A 17,218-nucleotide genomic window follows, 5' to 3' on the forward strand; every position below is an offset into this window, starting at 1 on the left:
ACCTTCCGTCAAAGTAAGAAACCTAACAGGTATCAGGGATACCTGACCATTATGAGCACGATCATACAAAATGAGCCTTCATCATTCTCAGATGTCGTCAAGCATCAAGTATGGAAGGATGCTATGACCATAGAATATGAGTCTCTTATGGAGAATGATGTCTGGGAAGTAGTTCCCAGACCCCAGACAAGACAATTGTTACTTCAAAATGGCTTTACAAGATAAAGCATGCAGCAGATGGAAGTACGGAAAAGTATAAGGCTCGTTTTGTTGCTCATGGTTTCTCCCAAAAGGAAGGTATAGACTATGATATTTGCACCTGTTGCCAGATATATGACCATGCGCTTGATCATAGCCCTTGTGGCTTCACAAGGATGGAACCTACATCAGATGGATAGACTGTGTTCTTGCATGGTTCGATCAAAGAAGAGGTCTATGTGGAGCAACCTGAAGGATTTGAGATTTATGATTGAAAATCTCATGTATGCAGGTTGAAGAAGGCTCTCTATGAGCTGAAGCAAGCACCCCGAGCATGGTATGAGAGGATCAATAGCTACTTGATGAAGTTGGGATTCACTAGGAGTGAAGCCGATCCTAACCTTTACCTTAAGGTTGGAGATGACAAGCCTCTCAGACTGGTGTTGTACGTGGATGACCTCTTTCTAACAGGTGCATACCCTCTCATTCACAAATGTAAGAGGGAGTTGGCTTCTGAATTTGAAATGAAGAACCAAGGACTTGAAGTGTGGCAGAAGCCAAGGGAAATTTTCTTATCTCAAGGAAAATATGTGGTGAAAATTCTGACAAGATTTGGTATGGTGGATTGCAAGCCTGTGACTACCTCGAGGATCTTAACTTTCAGAAGTTATATGGTAGTGATGTCGGACCAGATTTGGTAAATGCCTCTGAGTTTCAAAAACTCATTCACATTGATGTTCTTAGTGAACCTCCGTCCGAACATATGTTTTGCAGTTAGCATTATGAGCTCATATTTGGTTGAGCCTCACTAGATTGGTGCCAAGAATCTTTTGAGATGTCTTCAGGACACAATCTCTCATGGATTGAGATACACTGCCAGAAATATGAAACTACATGATTATTCGAATGCTGATTAGGCAGGTAGTGTGAAGGATCACTGGAGCACTTTTAGTGTTGTTTCTCTTTGGATTCTGCTTCGATATAATGGATGAGCAGGAAGCAAATGTCGGTTGCCATAAGCACCGCCGAGACCGGATACATATCTACGAGTATGATCTCGTATGAAGCTGCCTGGTTGGGAAAGCTCTTCAGTGAGTTGTTTGAACCAATGTTGTTAAAAGCGCGATCGGGATTTAATCGGCGCCGGGAAAAAAGCGGAAAAAATCGTTAAAATCGGGAAAAAATCGGAAAAAATCGGGAAAAAATTGTTTGGCACAAAAATATTCATTTTTTTTCATTTTTTTTCAATTTTTTTAATATCTAAACCATCTACAACATAAAATAAATACATTGACACATAAATATGATAAAAAAACTAATATATAAGATGTTTAATATCATTTCTAGCGCTAAAATCACACATAACATTGAATCATGTCCTGAATAGTAAGTCCTGAGTCCCAACTCAGCCTCAAAATATCAACAAAAAATATGATAATGTATCTCATCATGTCATAATGTCATATACAATAAAATGAAAGTCTAAGACTCTAATCCTATTGATTTCCTCTGCCCCTCTTGCGAGAAAATGTCACTGCTTTCCCTTTCCCCCTAGATGAAGATGCTGGTGCCTGTGGTGGTGGAAATGGCAGTGGAGTCTGACGTGCTCTAGAAGCTGAAGAAGTAGCTGTAGAAGTAGCAGCTACTGTAGGTAGACAGAGACCACGTCCTCTAGTGGTAGCCCGGGTAGGCGGTGTCACCTCCTCCTCCTGCTCCTCCAACTCCTCCTCCTCCTCCTCCTGCTCCTGCTCCTGCTCCTCCTCCTCCTCCTCCTCCTCCCCCTCCTCCTCCCCCTCATCCTGCACTAACCAATCCTCAGTGGGATCCATGAGAGGCCTCTCGGTCTCAACCCTCCATTCAGCAGTGGTGTCAATCTCATCCAATGAGATGGCATCCATATCAGGTGTCTTGTCTAGTTGCCTCACCCACAATCGAAGATTGTAGTAGACATAGACCATGTCATTAAGTCTACGGGACTCCAACCTGTACAAAGTTCATGAAATAATAATTAATAATTAATATTATAAAAAAAAATATTGTTTAATGAATTCAAAAATTTATTTGGAAATTTGCAATATTTTAAATGTTTAAGTGTTAAGTTGTTAACCTATTGCGCTTCTTGTTGTGTATTTTTTCAAATACACTCCAATTGCGCTCACATCCCGAGGAGCTGCATGTTTGGCTGAGGATGCGTATGGCAAGCTTTTGCAAAAGGGGTACTCTGCCACCATACATCTTCCACCATGCGGCTACAACAAAATTACAAATAAAATTTTAAATAAACATAAGAAAAAAATGGAATTTGAAGAGACAATGAAATTTGAAACAAAGTTACAAAGTACAAAGTTACAAACTAAAAAATACCTGGCATTTTGACCGTCCTATCAAAGATAGCCATATCAAAGCCAAATGTGCCACCTGACATCTTATACGTCTCAATTTGTTTAGAGATCTCCATACGTTGTTCTGGAGTTCTCACCATCTTCTGGACACAGGTTAATAATCCATCCATGATCTCAGCATCAAAATCAAACCCACATGCATAAGAAAATGTAGGGTTCAGGAAAAGCCCAGCAGCATGAATGGGACGATGGAGTGTGTTGTTCCATCGCTCATCAATGACGTTCCATAGAAGGAGTTGTCTCTGGGACCCATCATCTCCCTTGTCATCATAGTAGGACCGAATGGCTTCTTTGGCCCTGTCCATGGCTTCATACAAATAGCCCATTGCGGGCTTCTCACCATCTACCAACCGAAGAACCTTTACCAAAGGTTCAGTGACAGCGCACACCTCCTGCACTCCCGCCCAGAAGTCTTCTTGGTATGAAACAAGTCTGCAGACGGCCTCTCCTTCTGGTTTGCGGTTCATTGGCGAAGAACGCCACTCCTCTGAAACAAACATTCTCTTCAAATCCCACATAGATTTCAAGAGGGATTGAAGAGATATGAAACTCGTCGCAAACCGTGTAATGGCGGGGCGCACCAATCTTTGTTGTTGGTGCATTTTCTCATCAAGCTAAGCACAGATGTGTGATTGTAAATAAATTTTGTGATGCTTTTTGATGAGTCAACAGTCTCTTTGACAAAGGGAATTTTCCCTATGTCCTCTAACATCAAATCAATACAATGGGCAGCACAAGGTGTCCAAAATAAAGTAGGATGCCTGTCCATAAGCATTCTACCAACAGCAACATAATTTGCAGCGTTGTCCGTTATGACTTGGACAACATTTTCTGCACCCACCTCCAAAATAAACACATCCAGCAAATCACATAAATTTTTTGCATCTTTGATTTGATGAGTTGCATCAATAGATTTGATAAACATAGTCCCCCTAGGACAACTAACCAAGAAGTTTATAAGGGTTCTCCCCTTTTGGTCAGTCCAACCATCTGACATAACAGTGCATCCTGTTTGTGCCCAGGATTCCCTAAAATCCTCCAATCTTTGGGTGCAGTCACGCTTTTCATCTTGAAGAAGCCGGCCTCTGAAATCATGAAGAGAAGGGATTTTGTACCCCGAGCCAACACTGGCAATAGCATCAACAGTAGGTTGGAAAAATGGATTATTCCTTACAATGCTGAAAGGAATATCACTCCAGAGGAGAAATTTTGTCATCAACTTGTCAGCTTGTTGTTTTTCAGTTCTTTTTAGCATTGAACCGATAGTTGGTTATGCACCAGGTGTGGTTCGAGGAACAAAAAATGATGATGCAGCTACCGGCTTGACTGACGCTGCAGTAGAACCAGTGCCACTTGGCCCACTTCCTTCAGCTGACCTTTTTAGTTGCCTTTTGAGTTCTTCTTTGGCCTCTTTAGAGTGCTCTAATTCTCCCAATGCTCTCATGGCTTTTCGGATAATTTCAGCATTTGTATTAGGACAGGGCACCACATCACGTCCAGGGATTTGTGCAAGGTGAAACTTCAACCTGTACACCCCCCCGAATATCTCCTTTCCACACAACTTGCAATACAAGTTTTGTCTATCATTCGGAGTTTTAGGGTCACCATATTCCCAGAAAGGATCCAATTTCCTTGGCATGTTTGTTTTTGAATTTTGAATTTGCAAACCTATGGAAAAATAAGGATTAGGAAATAAGAATTTAGGATTACATTATACAAATTACAATTTAGCATTTACAAAATTACAAGTTAATTATTTCCAAAATCCCAATTTCCAAACCCAAGTTACCCAACCAAATGCCAATGGCAAATGCCAAAAAACAATGAAAATTCAAAAAAAATAAACAATGTTTAAAAAAAATGAGAAAATAAAAATAAAAAATTGGTTCTCATAGTCATAACAAATAACCCATCCCAAATCAATGAAAAATTTCAAAAAATTCTTTAAAAACAATGAAAAACAAAGTTTTTATAGAAGCAAAAAAAAAAAAAAATAATCTACATACCTTTTTTATGGACAAATTGGTGATCTTGGCTTGGATTCCTCCTAAAAACGCTTGGATTCGCTCCCAAATCCGACGGCAACCCTTCAGCTCCTCTCCCTCACTTCTTCTCCTCCTCCTCCGCGCGGACAGCACAATGAACTAAAAAAAAAATCGATTTTGCATATAAAAAGCCCGCTGCCCCCGTGCCCTGCGATTTTTTGGGTAAAAATCGCGATTTTTTCGAAAAAATCGCGATTTTTTGAAAAACTCGCGATTTTTTCGAAAAAATCAGCTATAAAAAAATTTGGCGATTTTTACGGGTAAAAATCGCGATTTGGTCGGGTTGCGGATAAAATCGCGATTTTTTGAAAAAATCGCGATTTTAACAACACTGGTTTGAACACATACCACTGTGATTCTCTGTAACAACTAGAGGTGGGATTCGATTATTGAGGAATCCCGTATTTGTCGATTGCTCCAGCAACTAGACATCATCTGGGATATGGTAAGACGACAAGGAGGCTCCATCACATTAAGATGATGTACATGTCGATACACCTTGCCAAAGACCCGAGGAAAGATCTAATCTGTGATTTTCCCAAACAACTTGGAGTCGTCAAGAAACCCTTGTACAAGGGTCCTGCATGTTGCATACATTCAGATCTGGGAGCTCTCAGGGCTTGCGGTTCTTACTGGAGCAACATACGACCACAGGGTGACTCACCCTCCCCTGGTGGTGCGCACTGGAACAAGATGATTCGCTCTCTTGTGGGACAAGATGATTCGCTCTCTTGTGGAATAGGATGATTCGCTCTCCTATGTAGCAGGATGATTAGTTCTCCTGTGAGGCTTGGATTGATGTGTTCTCCATGGCGACTGTAGTAGGATTGATGTGTTCTCCTGTGGGGCCTGGATTGATGTGTTCTCCCTGGCGACTGTAGTAGGATTGATGTGTTCTCCTGTGAGGCCTGGATTGATGTGTTCTCCATGGCAACTATAGCAGGATTGATGTTTTCTACTATGAGGCCTGGATTGATGTGTTCTCCATGACGGCCTAGATTGATGTGTTCTCCATGGCGATTGTAGCAGGATTGATGTGTTCTCCTGTGAGGACAGGATTGATTAGTTCTCCTGTCGAGGCATCCTACCCATGCAGTCTAGGACTCATGGGAACTACCTCTCATCTGATCAATGAGCAGGGAAATGAAGTTAGGGACCATAGTAGTACCGAAGGATGCATCGTTGTATCTATCGTACTCCCTATGCTAGGATGACCTCCATTGATCTGGGATCAATGATACTGGTCTGGGACTAGTGGTAGGAGTTGTACCATACTATGACACTGACTTCGGGTCGGTTGAGACTGGTCTGGGACCGGTGGTACATACTCTGAGACTGACTTCATGTCAGTGCAGTACTGGTCTGGGACCAGAGAGAGTGGTACATACTATGACACTGACTTCGAGTCGGTTGAGACTGGTCTAGGACCAGTGGTACGCACTCTGAGACTGACTTTGAGTCAGTGGAGGATGTTACTAGTCTGGGACCAGTGGTAGGAGTTGTACATACTATGACGCTGACTTCGGGTCAGTTGAGGCTGGTCAGGGACCAGTGGTACATACTCCGAGACTGACTTTGAGTCAGTATGATACAACCTCGATCATTTTTTCTTCTTCATAATTCGGACAAAAGCAGAGCAGCGCATGACAGAGCAGAGCCGTATATATCAGTACATGGTTGAACAAGACAAAGCAGAACAGGCAGAATAAAGCAGAGCAGGGCAAGGGTCAGGCTATACAGGGCAGTGCATTTGATGGATGAATAGTAAAGACCGATAGACAGATTGCAGATGAAGTTCTCCCTAGTTGAGAGGGAGTGTTAAAATTGGCAACTAGGGCAAAAACTTCATGTGGGTCATCTTATTCATGGCTGATAATATTTTTATTAAATTCCCCTCGTCGAGAGTTGTAGGATTGATATAAAGATCATTTTATTCCAATAAGTATTCATGGAGATATGAATTTATTTTGATTATGGAATTATTATCAAGCAGACCTACAACTCATGTAGGCTCAGAAGCCCAACAGTCGCATGTATTCAAACACCAACGTTGTGTATAAATATAGGAGGACTTTTCCTCATTTGGACTCACTCATCTCATCACATCTCTCTCTCTCTCTACTGCGCAGAAAAGAGTCTCTTCTCTATTGCGCAGAAAAGGGTCTCTCTCTCACACGTGAAGTCGGAAGCTGCCAAAACTGAAGCTGCAATTGCAGAAGTAAAGTTTGACCTGCGTGGACTAGAAGATCTCATCATCTGAACTGCGATGTAGGTTCATTTAAACCTCATCTAAAAGCCGCAACTTTTGGTGGTGGAATCAAGTCAATCCAACGAACAGTTTGCATGATATCAAGTTTCAACTGCCCTAGTTTGAAGCTGGAAGCTGCCAAAACTGAAGCTGCAATTGCAGAAATAAAGTTTGACTTGCGAGGACTAGAAAATCTCCTCATTTGAACTGCGTTGTAGGTTCATCTGAACCTCCTCTGGAAGCCACAACTTTTGGTGGTGGAATCAAGCCGATCTGACGGTCGATTTGTGAGATATCGTCTGCCCTAGTTTAATGATGAAGCCGCTAATACTGATGTTGCTGATCTAGGGTTTGCTACTGCTAATTTAAATCAGATTTATTGTACTATTTCTCTCTGCTGAATTATTGAAGATAAAAGAAGATTTGATCAAAGGGTTTCCCCACACATTGTGGGGTTTGTCCCTGGCTAGCTGCCACATCTTGTGTCTCTTGTCTTGGCTTGTTTTTTGTCGATCGTTTAATGTTCTATCTGCACTTTACTTTATGTACATGTGATTGCTAATCTGTGGAATATAATAAGAAAAGAAGTAAATTGTTATAAGCATAGAACATACCATAACTTAACACAAATGCCCAAAACAATAATGGAGGCACAACCTCTTCCCCGGTCTAGCGAATAACTCCTCTCAAGAATTTTGGACATAAGCAGACACTGTAGACTTATCTAGGGCTGAGAAAATTCAAATGCAAATGTGCCACCGTTTCCTCTGGCTCGCAAATTCTAGCACTCCACACAAACAACAAACTAAATTTATAGGCGCAGAAGATCATGCAAAGCATAAGCGCTTAAATTATGAAAGACAACCCAGATACGGCTGCCAGCTAATATCAAAGACCACATTACTCTATGATGCTACTACGACTTTGCTACAAGTAAATACAAAACGCAACTACTGCTGCAGGATTATACAAGTAGATGCAAAAAACCCAGAGATGATATTCGCCTCTGGCTTGATTGAAGCGAATCATAAAGTTGGGCAAAGACGTTCGTCAAGTAACTTGATGAGAGCAATTATGAGGTCAATACTCAATTCGATGAATCCAGGGTGATACAAAAGAAATTATCTACTCTAATTGCAATTACAAAGCGCCATGGCTAATTCGAAAAGCACAGAATTTAATCAAGTTGTGTATTTGCCGCGTTAAAGACGACAACGCAAGGGCAAATAAGTCGGTGTAAAGCTAAAACCCTTGCAACGGTTCAATCGCACCAATTCTGACTGCTTCACCGATCGCATCCAGTTTCAGAGTGCTTCACCGATCTCATGCATAGGCCACGAGCATATCAACTGAGGACTCTTTTACCACAAGTTTCATCACCACCATAGGAATTGACTTTAAGATCAGGATATTTGAGCTTGATGGGAAGCGGATTAAATTACAGATCTGGGACACTGCTGGTCAAGAGCGTTTCCCGGACGATTACAACAGCATACTATCAGAATGCTATGGGTATTCTTCTGGTGTATGATGTCACGGATGAATCATCATTTAACAACATTCAGAACTGGATAAAGAATATTGAGCAGCATGCCTCTGATAATGTGAACAAAATACTGGTTGGCAACAAGGTTGATATGGGTTAGAGTAAGAGAGCTGTCTCAACTGAATGTGGTCAAGCACTTGCAAATGAGTATGGCATTAAATATTTTTATGAAACCAGTGCCAAAACAAACATTAATGTGGAGCAGGCCTTCTTTTCAATTGCAAAAGATATTAGGAAGATATCCCATTTGCCCGCCCAGTGCCACGGTTCCCTGTGGTGAAAAAACGGAAACTTTTGCCTACCTTTCTGCAGATGAAGGAAACCCTAGCTCATGAACACATTCCTCCATTAAATAATGAATCCATACAGGTAAGGAAAGGTTTTTGATAGAGGAGGAATGACATGTTATAGAGTTTTGTGAACCCAACGTTTCGGAGTCCATCATCAGGGGATGCGTCAATAGATATTCTGAAGATATTAATGATGTATCCATGAGCTATATTTCAGGTTATATAGCTCATGGATACATCATTAATATCTTCAGAATATCTATTGACGCATCCCCTGATGATGGACTCACTTAGTATATATATATATATATATAACCTGAAATATAGCTCATGGATACATCATTAATATCTTCAGAATATCTATTGACGCATCCCCTGATGATGGACTCACTTAGTAGTCCGAAACGTTGGGTTCACAAAACTCTATAACAGGTCATTCCTCCTCTATCAAAAACATTCCTCCATGGCTGCCCATGTTCCCAGATTCGCACACTTATAAAAGCACTCCTGTGTGGAACGAGCGGAAAACGGATCCCCAGGTGGCCAAGGTCGAGCAGGCTAGGCAATGGCGGAAGGCAACATTCAAAGCAGCGCAGCGTGGGAGCGTTCAAGGCAGCTTTCAAAGCAACGTAGCATGGGAGGAGAGGCGTAATGGCAAGCACTTGTGGTTCAAAACAATGCGGATTCAAAACAATGTATACCATGCGGATGTCAGATACCATTCCGCTGTGCCATCTTGATTCTATAGAACGATGAAATGTATGGTGTGCCCTGAGTTTTGTTCAACACATGTGGGTCATTCGCCGTGACCCTCCTCAACTCCTTCGCGACTTCGATATCTCACAGTGCGTGGTAGAAAGAAGGGGACAACGTTGTCCTCCACATGAATTTGTCGAGTCCCCTCATACTCAGTAAGAACGAGATAGCATCCAATTTCTTCGATTCCAACATGTGGAACCCGTTGCAGCAATTCGTCGCTCGGAGCGTACAATCACTGATTCATGGCGGAGGAATGCTCAAACAAGGAAATCAGCTAGGATGAGCGGGTTTAGTGGCTGAATTTTCAGAGGCCGCATTCTATTGTGTACATTTGTTCGGAAGCCATACCTTCCTTCTCGGAGGCTCCTCCAGGTGACGGTAAGAGCAACATTATGTATGCAGGTGAATAATAGTGAATAGCAGCAAGTAATTGATGTACAAAGAGCAGCGACAGGAGCAGCGTTTTGTATGAAGAGAGCAGCGTTTTGTATGCAAGTGAATAATAGTGAATAATGCGTTCAGGCCAGTGGAAGCGTTAGAGCTACCAGGCTAGCCAGTCTGCATATGATTCAGAATACCATAGGCAGAATAACGAGTTACAAAGTAGAGGGAAGGAAAAAATGGCGTTGGAGAAATGACAGAGGTTGCAGCTAGAATTTAGCTGAGAAAATATTCATGAAATGCAGAAGTGATGGCAGAAATGACCTGCACAGAAAGGCCATAAAACAAATGGCTCAAAGTAATTATGGAGGGCAGGAATACGCCTGCTCTGATACCATGTTAAACACATATGGCAGAAAGAGTATGAAAGATAAAACATGAGAGTACATTTTTTATTAACAAATGATATACATTTATAGTACATGGTGTGATCGTTGGGTTCCACATCCCAAGGTCTCTTGAACTTCCTTAATCTATTATGCTTCCACACTAACCCATAGAGGATTAGGTGTCCAACAAATTCAAGAGGAAGAGGATCACCTCTCATTGAAGATAAGTATTTCTTGACTTATGATGCTCCTTTTGTCTAGACTAATGGACCTGATTATTGTTTTGATCATTACTTATACTTCCTCCATGTATCTTTGAGTATTTGGATGTTTATAACCTCCTTGATGAGATGTAATAAGAGGATCATTTGAGATGCAGGAAAGAAAAGATAGAGTTGGAAAAGATAAAGAGGCGCTTGATGAAAAGGTGAAAAAGTGGTACAAGTTGCCTATGTCAAATGAAAAGGTGCACAGGTATTTGAATACTACAAGGTATGCATGGTATATTGTTTCAACGTTATGTTTTTGTTGTAATGGCAAGGTAAGCCCTAAGGTATGATGAGAATGTCTTCTTCTCATATGGTTCATGCATGCATATGAAAATAATTTGGATTCATAGTTCTTATGATGAAATGGTGCATTTGATATTGAACAAGTATGTTACCTTCTAGACATAATGAACTTTTGATTTTATGAGGCTACTAAATGTTGATCTTTGATATATTGGTATACTTGATATTTGGTTAACATCTATCTTTTGGATATCTTGATCCCATAAACAAGGCTAGCACCTTCACTCTAGTAGATGATACTCTTGACCCTTGACATGAATAGACATGATGGATTTCACATAGAAGGTTAGTTAATTGATTTCTATATACAATACTATTGATGAAAGTATGGAAAAAGGTTTGACACTGTTTGTTTTGGTAAAGTTTTATTGAATGACCTTGTTGTCGCCCGGATTGACACGACAACGCTCAGACCGGGGGCTCTCACTCTGATCCCCGATCCCTCCGTTTAAGCCTGTCTCCCGCGGCTAAGGGCGGGAGACCCTGTGAGATGATGAGACCAACTGTCGACCAGTTGGTTGGGAGACACGAGACACGATGAGATAAGCACTAAAAGGATTTAATTAATTTAGCAGACCAGTGCCTTAAGAGATTGTTGTTAAAACGATTACTTGTTAGATGATATAGAAACATAAACTGTGAACAGCAATCATTTGTCATCAAAGGTATCAGCTAAATCACAATGCTCTTAGAATGACCAAAACGATATCCAGCAACTGAAAATTTTGAAAAAGATAAATGCTTTAAACACCACGAGAATCATTAATCATTAACCAGACATCATAGTCGCATCTCGACTTGAAAAATTTTAGATCTCAGCATAAAAGATATAATATGATAATTCCCTGAGAAAAACAACTGAATCTAACAAGAAAATCCACAATGCTTTTTTTTAAATTTTTTTTTTTTTTAAAAGATGATTTTTAATTAAAATATTAAAACTAAAAAAAATCTAACTAAGCAAAACTTTAAAACTATATTAAAATCTAAATAAAATAAATCCTAACTTAAACTAAAAGGATAAATTAAAATCTAATTACAATCTACGCCAACCCTTTTTTATTTTTTATTTTGATTTTATATCTTCTCTTCTTTCCTTTTTTTTTTTTTTATTTGATGATTTTTAATCACAAATTAAATTCCTAAATTAAAAATTAAATTCCTAAAAATTCTAAAACTAAATTAAAACAAAAATAAAATTAAAAAAAAAAAAGCGCTAAACTGAAAATAAGCTAAATTGAACTCTATTGAATCGATTTTATACGTAAAAAATTTGCCACAGATTTAAATTTTAACTAAATTTAAAACTAAAAAAAAAAAGTTAATTAAAAAAAAAAAAAAAACAGTTAATTGAAGCATTGATGTTCTGTTTTGAACACCCATCCGTATATATACATAATATGCACAGTACCTAAGCCGATTCATGATTGAGCCGCTTCATTCACATTGAGTTGCTTCCTAGCATCCTTAAAATTACTTGCATGGGATGATCTTCCTGTGATATGTGACTACTTGGGTGTACTGATGATGATTAGATCGTTATTGATGAGATGAACACATTTGGATGTTTCCTTAGTATGAGATTTGCCATGATATCTTGGATGAGAAGTCCATAGCACGACCGAGGTTGAGTACGATGTTGCTAGCATGACTAGCCATGTGGCAGGATGAAGAAGCTCCTTGAAGAGTCGTCTGAGCAAGATCTGGATATGACATGGATACATTATGATGAAAAAAATGGGAACTGATTGACAGAGAATCCCACATATAGTTGGGACTGAGCTACCTTCATATATTGAGACAGTGTTGTTTAACCTTGTGGTTGACACCTCCTTGAGAGGGAGAATGAATATGGTATCTGTTGACCACTACGTGTCAACTACCCATAGCAGTACACCCCCTTTTCTTCGCAAAAAGGGATAGCGCTTGATCGACATGTCCGTGCCATTCGACAGTCATCGTCGACTTGATCATATTATGTTGTAAACCCAGTCTGCATGTGTGAATTGTAAATAATCTTAGCAGATATGAGTCATGTATGTAAATTGCCTAGGTGGACCTAATTTCCTAGTGATAATCTACGTTCTGGAAGGTTTTTTGTCTCCCGATCCATGATCGGCAGAGTTTTCCTTCAACCTAACACCAAAGCCGAAATGGATTTTGTCATTAGAATCTTAGGAGAATCCTAGTGTGTTAATCTGCTAGATTATATTTGTGTCGCAGAACTGGGTGGTTTATGAGGGTCTATGTCAAATGGGTCTTACCCCTTGAGATGTAAAATTGTAAAAGTCATGATGTAAAGTGTCTTGAGGGTTAGAAAATGTTCTAATCCCCTCATAAAGTCCTAAGTCCTAGGTCCTAGGTCATTTTTTCCAAAGGCTAAGTTCGAGGATCCATTTAAAAAATAAATTAAAAAATAACTAAAAAATAAAAATTTTAAAAATAATAAAATAAAATAAAAAACTTAAAAAATAATAAAATAATAATATTTTGAGTAAATAAATGCAGAATTTCAATTTTTTAAAACATTAAAAATTCGACGGATGAGATTAAGAGATATCTTGATCCTCATCGACGATCGAGATCATTTTGACGTGGATCACTCAAACTAGCCGTTGGGATTTTTTCCTTTAAATAGGGTGCTAGGGGTCATTTGAGAGCATTTGATATGTGAGTCTTGAGCTGAAGAAGCTCTCTTGTAAACTTTTTCTGGTGCTAATAAAGAAAGACTTTGGGGTTGAAATCTTGCTGGTGTTACTCTCTTGAAGTGCTGTGAGCTATTTTATTTTCTGCATATTTTGATTTTCAACCATTAGTAACAGCTTATTGTAGAGTATTGTTGAACACAGGTATCTTGTTCACTTGCTAGGGTTTGAATGGTATTAGAATTTCTGAAGTAATGACAGGTATCTCCATTGCATTTGAGATCTAGTACTGTTTTTCTCTCTTTATTAATGGTTGAAGTGAGCTGTGCAGGAAACCCTTATTGAAGAAAATCAGTGGGCATTTGGGGAAGTTCTCGGCTGAACCAGCCCACTCCCGCAAGCATTTTCTTGCAGAGCCCAGCCAATTTCGATCCTGGGTTTATTATTTAAGTTTGTTTTCTGATTTGCATGAGAGATTTCTGAAGTATTTCATAATAAATCTGGAATTTTGATAATATTACTGTTGATTATTGATAAATCTGGCTATTTAAGAGTCAAAAGTTGTAAATGCTGATCTAGGGTTTTAATTTTGTTTTATGCACATATTATTTTAGGTTTTCCTTTCTTTTGCAGGTTACAGGTGCAAGTGTTTGAGAAATTTTCAGGCTTTTATCAGGCAAATTTGGAGCAGGGAATTTCAAATATTAATTTTGTGGAAAGCTTCAGTGGTTTTTCTGGGCAATCTGCTTACTGTTGCTTGGGTTCTTCAAATTTTTTTGGGAGAAAATTCGAATTTTGGACCTGCACTTCTCCATTTCATTCCTCTTGCCTCGCACAATTTCTGTCGCTGAATACCCATACACATCTCTCACGCAGTCATATTCTCCACCTCCACGCAGTGAGATAAGCTGCTTTCTTGTGTTGTTTCCTCCCCTCCCGTGTGCATCCCTTGCCGAACCAGCATTGCAGTCCTTTTTTTTTTTACATTACTCCATCTCCACGCTGCTTAACCTTTCGCTGCTTGTTGTACCTGTGATTTTTCCCCACTGATCTTTCACGTAGCATTCAGTGTTGCCACCCCATTGCTCGTCGGTCTCTCTGAAACTCTCGCGCCGACCTGCGGGCACAAATCCACAGCGTCCTACCTGCCCAATCCTTACGCCATCAAGCTCTCAACGTTTCTACCGTCGAGCTATCCTCCTCCGCGGTCATCTCAGCAACGCTGCTACACGCAATATTCCCAAACGTTGTCGTTCTTTCCCTTGTGCCTGCTGAGCCAGCCGTGGAGCCTTCCTCCTCCCATCCGTAGCTCAATCCGTCGGCGTTGCTTTCCTGTACACAAGCCTGCAGTCACATAACCATTTCGATTTTTTTTGGTCTTGATATGAGTCGTAAGTTTTAGGTTTAGAAGTTAGGCGTTAGTTCTCTTATTGCTTTAGTTTAGTTCACGTTTTTTTTTATTTAGATTTAAATTTAAATTTTTTACGTTGTAGGTCTTAATAAAAATAAAAAAAGAAAAGTCGATTTTATATTTTTTCAAGATTTTGGTTTATTCGATTTAGAATTTTATCAAAGCTTTGAGTTAGCATTATTTTAAATAGAATTAAGCTTTTATTAATTTAGTACATAGTTTTAGTTTAGATATGTTTTCTTTCATGTTTCAAAAATAAAAAATTTAAATTTTCGTTTCACATTAAAGTTTAGGTTTTAGATTTTAAATTATATTTGATTTTTATATTTTTAGGTTAGATTAGATTTTATTTTATTTTTTCATTTTTTTAGTTTTGTTTCATTTTGAGTTTAAAGTTTTAAAAATCATAAAAAATATAAAAATTATAAAAGACATAAGAAAATTTTTCTTATAGTTTAGGTTTTGAATTATTTTAGTTTAGATTTAATTTTGTTAGAAGTAAATAAATAAAAAATTTGATAAAAGGTTTCCTTTTTAGTTTAGTTCATTTTTTGGATTTAAAGTTTCATTTTCATTTAAAAAATATAAAAAATATTTTTTTGGAAATTTTTTGCCATTTTCAGTCTTGGCTCAATATCTTTTCTGCTGAGGCTAAATTTTGATGTGGGATTAATGTTTTCGTGTCGATAAATATGCTTGAACGATCATTCAAAGATTAGCCATATGAATGTGATCTCTGGTTAAAATTACGTGGTTATTTAAAAGCACTTTATCTTTCAATTTTTTAACTGCTGGAGTATCATTAAGCCATTGAGCATTTATCGATCATCTCGCATTTGGTAAAAGTTAATTTTTGTTTGAGTTGTTTGATGGTAAATGATTGTTAATAAGTTCATATTCCTACAGCATCTGATAATTAATCGTTTAATCATTCATTTCATAAGGCACTGGTCCATCAAATTAATAAAATCAATTTAGTGTTGGTTTCCCTTCGTGTCTCCCAACCCAACTGGTTCACAGTTGGTCATCCATTCTCCTACAAGGTCTACCCCCCTTAGCCGCGGGAGACAGGCTTAAACGGAGAGATCGGGAATCAGGGTGACAACGCCCAGTCTGAGCGTTGTCGTGACAATCTGTGCGACAACAGTATCCTTTTGTGATATATATATGATTGTTTATGTTCTACATGATAAAGCTAATACCAGATATGAGTATGATGAGAGCATCGCTGATCAAGAACATTGAGCCAGCTCTTCCCCCCTTGGCTGAGCTCCCACGGTGAGGAATTGAGATAGAGGGGTCCTGGGTTAAGGGAACTCTAGACAATAAGCTATCACCCCTATTTGTTACCCATAGGGTTGGAGTAGTAGCTCACCCTATCTTGGTCTTTGCAGAGTATACCCAGTTGGCATCATACCCACAAGCAAGGCTTGTTGGGATTGTCCCTCCCGATCTGGCCAATGAGTTGAAGAGGCTTGGAGGCGTGTGATGCTTACCTCTCAGCAAGTCAAGTATCTCATCCAAGCTGGATTATGATGCAGGTGTTCTACCACATGACCAGTTAAATTCATCGATGGTAAGATCAGTAAGCAATAGGATCGGGTTGAGATAACCCTATGTGATTCTGGGTTGAGAATGAGCTCCCTAATGTGATACCAGGGTTGATATGTGCTCCCTTGTGTGTTTATATATCTTATTGCTCGATATGGGGTTGTAGATGTACAGATCCCCCATGAGATTTCGAGTCGAGAAGTGCTCCCCCGCCCCCGATGTGGTTTAAGGTTGAGATGTGCTCCCCGATGATATGCTCTCTGATGATGATACGGGTCGTAGATCTAACTCCCCACTGATGTTTCCGGGTAGTAACCTGCTAGTAGAGATTCCAGGTAGTAGCCCGATGAATAAAGGGTGGTAGCTTATGCTCCCCTCCAATGACAAATTCTTCTTCTTTTAGATTCGAGAATGTTCAACATATGAGCAGGGACAATCAAGAGATAAGCAGGAATAAGCAAGAGATGAATCAAGATGAACATTGATGATTCGAGATGATGGGATACTTGAGATAGGACATATGATGTTAGGATGAGATATTGATTGATGGACAGATATTGACAGGTGGAATTCTCCCTAGTTGAGAGGGAGTGTTAAAAATATGCAACTGCAGTCAAATTCCACTTTGGACAACTCACTTGATGGAGATAATAATTGCATTGAATTCCTCTTTTCGAGAGGACCAAAATCGACCTAAAGATCACTCAAATCGGATAAGGGAAAGTGTATTTATGAATAAAAACCCACATGTGCATATTTGATAAGGTCGGCCCTAAAGCAA

At 39.3% G+C, this 17,218-nt stretch overlaps 2 protein-coding genes across 5 annotated transcripts in view; both read right to left on the reverse strand.

Moving 5' to 3' along the window:
• The window catches only part of MLO1 (Seven transmembrane MLO family protein), a 344,076-nt gene that overhangs the window by 210,672 nt on the left and 116,186 nt on the right, over positions 1-17,218 (reverse strand). The window lies entirely within an intron of this gene.
• LOC149173787 (uncharacterized) lies at positions 1,484-2,465 on the reverse strand. Its single transcript, XM_089424736.1, has 2 exons — positions 2,306-2,465; positions 1,484-2,181 (listed from the first exon to the last, which is right to left on the reverse strand). The coding sequence occupies exons 1-2, from the start codon at positions 2,431-2,433 to the stop codon at positions 1,695-1,697; spliced, it is 615 nt and encodes a 204-aa protein (XP_089280862.1). The 5' UTR covers positions 2,434-2,465; the 3' UTR covers positions 1,484-1,694.

This window comes from Pinus tabuliformis, chromosome 4_2, assembly GCF_031772625.1.
Source record: "Pinus tabuliformis cultivar Carrire ecotype Pingquan chromosome 4_2, CPIR1, whole genome shotgun sequence".
In the NCBI taxonomy this organism is placed as follows: domain Eukaryota; kingdom Viridiplantae; phylum Streptophyta; class Pinopsida; order Pinales; family Pinaceae; genus Pinus; species Pinus tabuliformis.